Source organism: Chaetura pelagica, unplaced genomic scaffold (assembly GCF_000747805.2).
Source record: "Chaetura pelagica isolate M959 unplaced genomic scaffold, ChaPel_1.0 scaffold198, whole genome shotgun sequence".
Taxonomy (NCBI): Eukaryota; Metazoa; Chordata; class Aves; order Apodiformes; family Apodidae; genus Chaetura; species Chaetura pelagica.
The window spans coordinates 881,776-893,466 of NW_009954317.1; the positions used below are offsets into that span (position 1 = coordinate 881,776).

The 11,691-nt window shown below is 35.8% G+C and overlaps 1 protein-coding gene across 1 annotated transcript in view; it reads right to left on the reverse strand.

The window, feature by feature from the left end:
• ARNTL2 (aryl hydrocarbon receptor nuclear translocator-like 2) overlaps positions 1–11,691 on the reverse strand; it is a 34,705-nt gene that overhangs the window by 22,520 nt on the left and 494 nt on the right. Inside the window, exons 2-4 of the mRNA XM_010004136.1 lie at positions 3,777–3,930; positions 2,471–2,506; positions 441–479 (exon numbers count right to left, since the gene is read on the reverse strand). Coding sequence (XP_010002438.1) covers positions 441–479; positions 2,471–2,506; positions 3,777–3,871 — 170 coding nt within the window. The 5' untranslated portion in view covers positions 3,872–3,930. The remainder of the gene's footprint in view (positions 1–440; positions 480–2,470; positions 2,507–3,776; positions 3,931–11,691) is intronic.

Here is an 11,691-nt window from a genome sequence, read left to right on the forward strand (position 1 = left end):
AACTCCCTACACAAAAAAATTGTTTCAGAACAAGAATACTTTGTTATGCGTTAGCTGAATCAATTTTCATGCAGGATAAATTTTAAATACCTCCAAGTGTAGACAAATCTAGAAAAAACAATTCTCAAATTCATACAGAATGAGGATCAGCTCCTCCCTTTATATGTGACTTAAGTGTACTGCACTTCATTCTCACCTTGAAAATTTTAACTTCAAGTTTTGCTAAACTGTCTGAGGTATTTTGCAACATAACTCATTAAAATTGGTAGAAAATAAAATCCTCAAGGAGGCTCTGAAAATAAGCATAAATTTAGGGGGGAAAGGAAAACTTTACTGTTGAATATTGGACAATTGTAATTAATGTTACCCCCAAATTAATATTTTACTATTGTGAATCCTAATATTTACTAGCAAAATGTAATTTTATTGTAAATTAGTACCTGAAATCTTTTATTCTAACAGGTTCTTCATCTTCACTCCTAGAGGAAACGAGATATAGTTTTACATTGCATATTTAATACTAGGCACTTCTTACCTCCCATGAATTCAAAAAGATATATAAAATACTAAAAATTTACTATGACTCTAACAAAAGCAAACCGACAAAAATCTTTAATACAAACCTGATCTACCAAGTGATGCATAATAGAAAGAGATCAAAGCATAACTTCCAATATTCAGTTATGTGAGCATATTATAGGGTATTTCATAATTATGGGGCTATTTCTACCCTGGATAAAACAAAACTAATGGAACAGTCAGATAACTCAAAGCCAGGATTTATTTTTTTTTTACTTCAAAAATTCACAAAATACATCACCCATTCATGTTTTTATTTCCAAAATCTTTCAGTCAAAAGGCAAAAAAAGCAACACTGGGGTAGACTGGATCTAAAATACACTTGAATTGCTCCCAGTCAGAAAAAGCAAAAATATTTTCCCCTACCATACAGCAATAACTGGAAGATCTATGTAATAAAACTGTAAATTAAAGAGAAGCACAGGACCCATATCACACCAAATACTTGTCAGCAGAAAAATATAAAGGATTATCCAAACAAGGGCAATGAACTTCTTTTGTCCCTAAGATCGCTGTATTCTTCAACACCATCTATTAAATCTACACTCTTCCAGTTTAAAGCTACCACTCCTTGTTCTATTGCTACATGCCCTTATAAAAAGTCCCTCCCCAGATTTCTGGTAGGTCCCCTTCAAAAGGCCACTATAAAGTCTCCCCAGAGCTTTCTACAGACTTAACAACCCCAGCTTTCTCAGCCCATCTCCACATGAGAGGTGCTCCAGCCCTCTGACCATCTTCATGGCCCTCCTCTGGACTTGCTCCAACAGCTTCATGTCCTTCCTGTGCTGGGGTACTCCAGGTGGGGTCTCACAAGAGCAGAGTAGAGGGATCCCTCAATACATGCAGGGGAGGGCACCAAAGCTCGTGAAACAGCTGGAAGGAATGTCCTGTGAGGAGTGGCTAAGGACTCTGGGTTTGTCTAGTTTGCAGAGAAGAAGGCTGAGAGGCAACAGCTCTCTACAGTTTCCTGAGGAGGGGAAGCTAAGAGGGAGGTGCTGATCCCTGATGAAATGGTGGGAGGAAATAGTTCAAAGCTGCACTGGGGAGGTTTAGACCAAACATTAGGAAGCATTTATTTACTGAGAAGGTGGTCAAATACTGGAACAGGCTTCATATAGAGATGGTCAATGTTTCAAGCCTGTCAGTGTTTAAAAAGAATTTGGACAATGCCCTTAACAGCAGGCTTTAACTTTTAGTCAGCCCTGAAGTGCTGAGGCAGTTGGATGAGATGATCATTGTAGGTCCCTTCCAATTGAAATATTCAGTATTATAAAAACAGAATACTGCACATGTACATATAAACAAATATACTTTCTAAGTAAGGTATTCAGATGCAGAAAAAGAAATCACAACAAAGTAATTGTTTAATTAATGACTATCCCATAACACACATATACGAAGTCTTTACTTATGCTGAACAGCCAATCTTGACTCTAGCTTGCCACCTTGTCACAGAATTATTTTAACATAGCTGTGGTAGTTCTCTTTCAAAAGCATTTGTCAAGGTTAAAACAAACAAACAAAAAATGTTGACATGCACCAGTACTTTCTAGGAAGAGTACAAGACCTTTCCTTTACCTCCCTTGTATTCTTATTTAACTGTTCCTTGTCATTTGTTCCTCTTCTTACCTTAACTTCAATACTAATAAGTCTGCTGAAGTTATAAGCAAGTCAGAGTATCTTCTTATAAAGAAATATCAGAACACCTTAACAATGGGTGGGCCTATCCATTACATTTATTACCTACATGTTTATCACCTTGTGCCATACAAAGACGTACCTTTAGAAAAAGCACACCTTAAGGCAAACCACACAGCTCATCTAACCAAACAGGAAAACATAATGTGCTTATAGCACTGAAAACGGAAATAGTTTGATTTATAAAAAGTACCTTTTCTGAGGATCACCTTCAACTTCAACTGTCTCCCTGCAGAAACAAATAGTAAACATGTAGTCCAAAGCAAGAATAGATGACTTGATATAGCCAGTGAAAAAAGTTATAAAATTTTTCAGCACGAATATTAGTTTTTAGCAAGTAATTACTAGTTCTTATAAAATGGTACCTCTTCAATTAGTATTTCAACTTTGAAAATATTTTTTTTTATATGACAGAAGTTTCATTAAAACAGAGAGAGATTCAAACTTCATGGGAACACTATTGATGAACCAGCCCTTTCACTGAACAGATAAAAATCAACAAGAGGTACTGAAAAAGAATGGAGACCTTTTTTTTTCAGAAACTACAGTATTTTTTGAGTTTTCAGACATCTACAAGATACACTTGAATCTTCAGGTTGGCAATTACGACAACATCCACACTGTGGCTGCATTCTGTAGATCAACTGGCTATTTATGGAAGAAGCAGAGAATTCCTTTAATAACACCAAATATATGTGTATTTCCATCTCTCCACTTTTTAAACATGTAGTTTCCACACTAGTTTGGAGATACTTGTAAAACACTATATCTGCAGGCTGACTCGTGTCCCTTCTGGCTGATTAATACAGCTTTGAATAGATCACTTTGAAAGCACATTTTCTATGTAAATGATTATTTGGTTAACTGGCATCTGTTTGGCAGTTATAAAACAGAAGAAAACAGTCAACAATACCATCTCAGTACTCAAGTATGACCCATTTAGAAAGACTGCTGTAGGACAGTCCTCCTTTTTAGGTCATAGGTCTGTTTGGACATGTAAGTAAAGAGCTGCCTTGGTCACTGAAGAAGCAGTTCCAATTCTGCAGTTCTAGATCAAAGAGCTTAGCTAGTAATCTTGTTTTATGCTTTAAGGTGACATTCTAGCGTGCACTTGTTAGAGTTCAAACAACTTAATAATAGTTTGTTGCTAGGAGAACGTGCCTTTACTAGCAAGCAAAGAACAAAACAAACAAAAAATAAAGAAGAAAAAAAAAATAATAAAAGTTAGGATTGAAATATCAGCATTAGAGACACATTACCCAGACAGGTCAGGCCAGGAAATGGCCTGAATCACAGAATCCTACATACATCCCTTAGATGTAAGGATTACTTTTTCTGTTTTAAATATCTCAGGACTGTCAAAGAATGAGTTTGGAAGAAATGGTAATAAATAATGGTAATAAATACAAGAAAGAGGATTAGACAGTTACCATGTTGCATAAATAACAGATGAATGTCTCAAATTCATGTTGAAATGCATACAGAATTGATTTGCTTACTGGTTATCAGAATCACTTCCTTTGCGCTTCCTTGGAATCTCAGCCACAGAAGCATTGAAAGAAGTGGTGGCAGCAGACTTAGTTATTGGATTCATGAGGCTGGGTACTCCAGAAGCAATGCATGGATTTCCATCTACTGAGAAATTATCTTCAAATGAGAAAAAAAAAAAAAAAAGATCAGTGTCCAGGAAGAGCTGTATCATTGTATATCCATTCTGATTTTAATTTGGAAAAAACCAAATTGTTGGTGGGTGGCTCCCATAACTCTGAAACAAAAAAAACAGGGGTTGCATGGCTGCAACCTAAGTAAAGAAAAAGTGCTCATTTTCTTCCCACAGTCTGGCAGTAATCTCATCAACCAAATCAACACACCAATGCAATATAAAATACATCTCTTCTCCTCCTTACACATTCTTTGCAGACTACACTTAAATTCCCAAAGATCTCAAACACCCTGCTGCAAAATCACAAAATGTGGAATTAGTTATCAGATCAAAATACTATGACTAACACAAAATTAAACTTCAAAACTACATAAGAAGAACTATTTTTTTAAAAGAACTATTTTTTTAAAAAACAAGCTCAACATTCAAAAAAATTAAAGTTTGTCATAACTACCTTCCTGATGAAAAATCTACAATTACATGTAACTTCAGTCAAGTAAGTCAGAATCAAGTTCATCAAGTACTACCTCAAAGTTCCCTTCACAATTCTCCTCTCTAGGAAAACTGCTTTGTTTGTGGGAGGTCCAGTCTTAACCCAGAATAATCCTAGTGACCTAGCAGGAAAGGAAAACAGTCTCAAGAAATCTAAGCATTATTACACTTCTATCTTAATGCAAAGCTATCACAAAGAATTATGTTTAGGTAAAAAATCAGAATAATCTCTGTTCCAGCAAATGTAGGAAATCATTTGGGCTTTATGTCCTAGTAAGGAAACAATCCTATGTGATACATCTAGAAAAAATAAAGAATTACCTCCAAGAAGGACAGATGGGGGATTGAGAGGGTCATTTAAGGAAGTGAGCATCTCCTACTTTTGCAGGAGGCAAAACTCAAGGTCAGTACTTTCAAAATCCAACAGGAAAGAAAAACTGGATACTTTATGGCAAACTCCCTTTTTATTAGCATCTGTGCTGTCTGTAAATTATAGGTAAATGTGCATATTTGTTTTTCTTCTTAGGTGTAAGCATATCTTACCCCAGCAAAATCACCTCTAGGTTCTCATTTTCTGTTGGAATATGACTCTGGAGAGTTAAACGAAAATAGGCTAATACTTGAACAACAGCTTGCCTAGTCTTCTACTAATCCCGTCTACCAAGTCAGACCACACAGAATCGGCCTCTGTTTTATTTCAGAAAGCTCTTTAACTCAAGCTATGCTGCAAGTTCCAAAAAAGAGGTGGAAACTCAAATAATCAATAAATACTTGAGAAATAAGTAATAGCCTTTAGGTATCTGCAAGAGAGAGAAAATCTGGTTACCTCAAATACACAAGATACTCAAGTTAGGATTATTAAAAATACACTAAAATAAATTACATCATACATACCACAAAGGCTTAATCGATAGATGCTTGAAATATTTATGTTTAATCATTGCTTCATAATAGTCTCATTTTATATTTCTACTATAAATTTGTGCAATTATAAAGCAAACAAAATCCCCCAACAATTCCAAAGAAACTCTTTATTTATAAAGAGTATTTTCAATTCACTTAGGTCATAGCAGCCTATAACTACCAGATTAAGGTAACAAAGTATAATCATGCTTCATGAATATTCATGAAAGTACTTACTAAACAGAAACCTTACATATATCAAAGACAAGAATGCCTTCAGCACAACAGATCCTTTCGTCCTGGAACAAAGCAGGACAGAACAGACCCACTGACCTAAATACGCCTTTGCACACAGATGGCCAGCTTGCTTTCTAAACCCCTTCCCTTTAAAGAAACAACATGAAATGCATCATTTACAGCTCTTCCAATTTATCCTTCATATTATCCAAAAAATTACTACTTTTTCCCCTCACACTCAAGCAGCAAATTCTGAGTACTGCACTTAACTGCATTTCCCAACACTAACCCTTACTGAGAAAACAAAAAACGTTTAGATTATCAGCAACAGTGATCTATTAAGAACTTCAACACTACAATTTTTAGCTGATTGAATCCTAAATACTACCACTGTGACAAATTAAATGCCATGTTAAGTGCCATCTGATTAAGTACCAGTAAGATAGCTGGTTGACCTTATGACAAAAATATGTTTAAGAATCTGTATTGATCCCTGACAGCTACAAGATGCAGAATACACCCTTTACATATATTCTTTAAGATTCCCAAAAAAATCCACAACCCAAAAAAACAAAAACAATGCAAAAGAAAACAAATAAGAGAAATAAATGTAAAGATTCAGAACTATCAAAATGAGTAGAAAAGTAATTATTTGGAATTTAATAGACAAGAGCAAATCTTTTTAATACCTACTACTCACTGAACAAGAAGAAGACAGAAACAGTTCATAAAGCTAAGTCACCTTTGAGAAGTTAGTAAGAGTGCTTTAAAATAATCTCTTAGGGCTTTCTAGTAGCTATCATTATGATACTAGGTGATTCCAAGGTGCTCATTCTCTCCTGAAGAGTCCCCTAACTTTAAGTAGTCTGTGATGAAAGATTTTGTTACTTCTCCAGCTTTACCACTTTGGGAGGGCTGGATAAAGGATTTTTTAAATCTTTGGGTTCCCAGAGAATGAGCTAGAATGCATCCCAATAACCAGGGTGTAATTCTATGATAGGGAAAAGCTGTATTTTTATTTTTCACTTGTGCATCTGGCTGAATTTCCTATATTTTCAGTTTCTGTGAACATTTTAATACTATTAGCATCAAAACCAAACACCCCTATGAACACATGATGCAAAGCTAAATGCTTCTCAATTTTATAGCACTCTTGCTTCATGAAAAATAATGTTCAGAAAGACCATTCTTTATCACAAATTTATTTCCCTGAAAAACTGAAATTACTAGTCAATTTTTAAACTAGAAACAGTAATTCAATTGGAGGTATTTTGTTTTACTTCCCAAAGACTAGTACTTACACTAGTTTGATTTGCAAGACAAATAGAAGTCCAACTGGAAAATTACACTTTTAAAATTTCTTTTTAAAATTATTCCTGTTCATTTCAAATTCTGATAATGCCATGGCATACTGATAAACCAATTTTAAGTTACTTGTTCCTCAAATGCATTTGACTAGTTATGATCTATGTTTGGCTTTTAGTATTACACAGATATGTGTATTTATATGAAAAATTCAACACATTTTCAAAGCATATTATGCACATTAGGAGAGATGTAATACTGAAAAAAATCTCACTGTTACAATTATCTCTGTGTTAAAGCAAAGACCATCCAAGCATTACAAACACATCACATGAAAAACAGCTCATTCCCAGTAAGTGTATAATAAATTAAAGAACTATTATTTTAACACTAACTTTAGTATCTTTCATAATTAGGCAAACAAAGTACTTCAGGAATGGTTATCAACATACCATGTTCTCATCACATAAACATACAAGACCATATCCTATTGAACTACAACCTCTTTCATGTTTTTCCGCAAGAAAATAAAACAACTTTACAATCCCCAAAGGGGTTGGCATGAAAGTGAACAACTGCAAATGAGCTACATGACACTACTGTTTAGGGGTGGGATCTGAAGTAAAGACATACAAAATCAACCATATTCCTATGTTTCACAAAGGTTCAGAGTAAATCACATGCAATCCTTTAAGAAACAAGGCTTGGGAGCCTCTACATTTTTCCAATTACTGACAATAATATTTTCTAAACACATGCCACATTCCTGAGCTGTTTTCTCCACTAACAGCTTGAAGGTTTTCAATTCCTAAACAAATACCATCTATGAGAAAAGGCTTATGACCAAACTCCATCAGCCATAAAAGTTGAGATTCATCTGAACATAAAAAGATGTCCACATCTGAACTGGCCATTCTTGTCCAAGGGAAGACAACATTTCTAGGTGATTCATCTCAACCTAAAATAGATTTCTACAGGTGGCTAGATAAAATACAACATTTCTAGGGTGATTCATCTCAATCTGTAAAACAGATTTCTACAGTTGGTTAAATGAAATACAGTCCAAGGTGCCTACCTCTATTAACAATTATACAAAGACCAAAGTAACTAGCTCAGACTTGGAAATCTTCTCTGTAGATATTTAAACATAAGTGAGAAGATCCCACCCAAGGTGGATATAGAACTATTATGTAACTCTTAAAATATAACTTCCATAGATAACACCTATTTGTGTCACATTCAACAAGTTTAAGCCCAAGACAGTCTTCCAAAATTATTGCCTTAATTATGCACTACTACCTCATGACCCCACTCCCTCCCTCCCATGAAAGCTAATAAACCTAGCTTTTCTGTCTAGGTTTATTCCTCACTGGCTTTCTTAAAATAACACTTCACTATTAAACACTACTTTCACTTTTTAGAATAATCAAAAGGTTATCATACAAGATACACATAAGCACTCCAAAAATCAACAGAAAAATAAAAGTCTTTTAGATATTAATAAATTAATTTTAAAAGCTGTCAGTCAGCCCTCATGTAGCCAGTTTGAAAAAAGAACATCTAAATCCATCAGGATATTATAGTAAAATGGGCTTGACATAAAATGTCAATAAATAAGGACATTTATATAAGGACATTAAAAAAACTTATGGATGGCACTCTTCATAGTCTGTGAATAAGTGTACATGCCAGACTTGGAGAAACGTCACAGCTCTGCAGTTGCTTCAGTTAGCAATGTGTTAGCAATGGCACAAGCTTTCTAAGAATAAGAAGGCACTTCCAATCCTGCTTCATACTTTGAAAAACTTTCTGGCAGAAGGAAAAACTTTTAGTTACAAGTTCAAGCTTTGACAAGTTCAAAGAAGCCAAAATTATGCTAGGACTTAACAGCAGTTAAAGTGGCACATAAGGGCAATTTAGTCTAACTAGATGAGTTATTGAAATTGAAATCTCCTCACACAAGCTATTAGGCTATGTCTACAGCAGCAAATGCAATGGCATAATAGCCACTGGTCAGTAGAGAGTAGCAGCTGCTTCAGAAGCCCGTTTCTAATTTTTAAGTAGCTCAGGGAGCTTACACTAAATTACATTTAGTCTGGTTCACTGGGCCAAAAATCCTTACAATGCATGTGTTTTAATGCTCTGTGAAAACAAATTACTGTTTCAGTCCCTTATGTTTGGAGTTGAAGTATATTTGGTACGGGCCTGGCATAGCACTAACCTTTCTACAATAAAATTCTAGTTCAGTTTCTTCTGAAAGGAGTCCAGTTCATTTACACCAAACTGCTCTGCAAACCAAAACAACAAGCAACCAGTGAAGACGATGGGGGATTCAGTTCAAGCCAATGCTATTGCTCTGAACCAAAATGCTCCCGTGCACACAGCCTCTGAGCACTTACTGGATGTCAGGGTCTCAGTCTACAGTCTGCAGGAGCACAGTCATACAAAGAAACAGAGATATATACATATACACAAGCAATTTAAAGTTTCTAAACTTAGGATCCTGGTTCTTCCACAGACAAGGTGTCCTCTGTACAGCAACCCTGGAAGTCTAACAGGTACATAGGCCAAGGCGAAGCAATCTAAAGTTTCTAAACAGACATATCTCGCTATACATGCAGCACACACACAGGATGGCTATTTTTTTAAAATCATTTCAATCAGTTCTTACTGCAGATTTTCATTAACGAATGAGGAAACTGTACCTATACCCTACATACCTACAGTACTGTATGACGAAGAAAGTCAAAGGTGCTGTGATCTGTATCACTTTACAGGTCTTGCAGATCTGAACAACTACAAAGCAAAGAACCATATTTTCTAAACAGGACTGAGAGTTGTACGAAATACTAATTTTATTGTAGAGCTTTAAAATAGGCTATGAAAAGCATCTTCACGCTAATTACTACACCTCTGGCATCCAGATTATACCCCACAGTATCTCTCATTGAAAGCTGGGGCAACAATTTTCATTGCTGAAAAAAGTAGAAATGTTCTGTTCAAAATAGGGGTGTTTTTTCCCCAAATGTTATAAGCCTGTGGAATGCAGGAGCAAGACACAGAGACTTCAGTAGCTAAATCATCTTATTAACAATACTACACAGAGAATAAACTCTTCTAGGTTCACTTAAGAACACTGGATTTGCTTTTAATTTTTTAAAAAAAGGAAAAATTGTAATATCCTGAACTATAAAAACATAAATCAAACATTAACATAGGCAACTGATTACTTTCTGCATCTATTTTTACTTATTTTCGCCATTCTGAAGAGAAGTAGTCAAGAATCACAGCTTGCCAAATAAATAATACATGTATTTAATACATTTCAAACACTAAATATTTCACCAAAACTATTAGTGTATTAAAATATGACTGTAACTAGAAAATGAAAAGATACTACACAAGCCCATTAAAGGCTACCCTGCTTTCCCAGTCACTTTCAGACTCAAAACAGGTCACTAATAGGAATCAAGAATTGTAGTTCATTACTGGAAAAAAAACCCAAACACAACAACAACAAAAACCAAACCCAAAACAACACCCACAAACAAATCCACCTCTACTATCACAAGGAATCTAAAGGAATCAAGGTGGTTTACTACTGTAAAATATATTGTTGTAAAATGCTGACTCCCATCAGTCAGGTGCAGAACTTTCATGGTTTTAGCTGGCCTTGGAGTCCAAACAGGGAGCTGTCAACAGAGTATTCATAATTATTTACGTCTCACAATCATCTACCAAATTATTTCTTCACACCACGAATCTGATTCTTAGTTGACATCAACTGGCCAGTTCAGAGTTTGCTTCTCTTAGTGTACAAGTATAAAAATAACATGTACACTCAAGTGAAAGAAAACCAACCAACCAAGAAAAAACCCCAAAACATTAAGCAGCTAACCTCAGTTTGAACCTATTCCTACTTGTTTCTTCAAAATCCATTAGAAGACTAGGAGTAAACATGGGTAACAAAACAAACCAGGGAAGGGATTTCTTTCACAATAAAACATAAAAGCCCACGTTTCTTTGCTTTCCCAAATCTATTTGTTAATTGAAATGGCTGCATATTTTGAGTTTTCTTTACTTTGGTTATTTCCTCTCCATACAGTATGTGCATGACAGAGAAACAATAAACTCCTTTTTATAAGCACAATTGATCAGACTGCAAAAACTCTACCAAAAAAAAAAAAAAAGCCCACCCTGTTTTCAAACACTAGATTACTTGCTACAAAATTATACCAGTATTTAAACAATCAAGCAGCAGAGACTGAAAAATGCCAAGTATGCTAGACAAGCAGGATCTCCCCCCCCCCATACCCATATAAACACACATAACCCAGCAGAACTTTAGAGAACAACCACTACTACTAACCCTAGAAGGACGGGTGCCAACTAAACGGAGCCTCGGTGATGGCTTAGAAGAGATTCGCTCACTTTGTGTTTCTCAAAACCCGCACACAACACTTCCTTCTCTCCTCAGAGAGGGGAAGCAACATAACCCATTTCAAAGCAGGAAGAGCATGAGCAGCTGCTGGAAGTTTTCAAGTAGCCGTGTTTGTTTAGTACCAGCAGCTTACGATTTAAAAACGAGGAAGGAACATCAAACCTCGGTCACCATGCAAGCGTGGCTATCCACACACACACACACACAACTACCTATTAAGTTAAAAAAGCAAACGGGGTTTACAGTCCCCATCACGGCAGCGTCAGGACAGAGCTGTGGCAGCAAGGAAGCGGAGAGCGGGCATTCCAGCCGGGATCTCCCGCTCAGCGCACACCCCAGGGCCGCCGCATCCCGTCCGCTGCCCCTTCCCTCA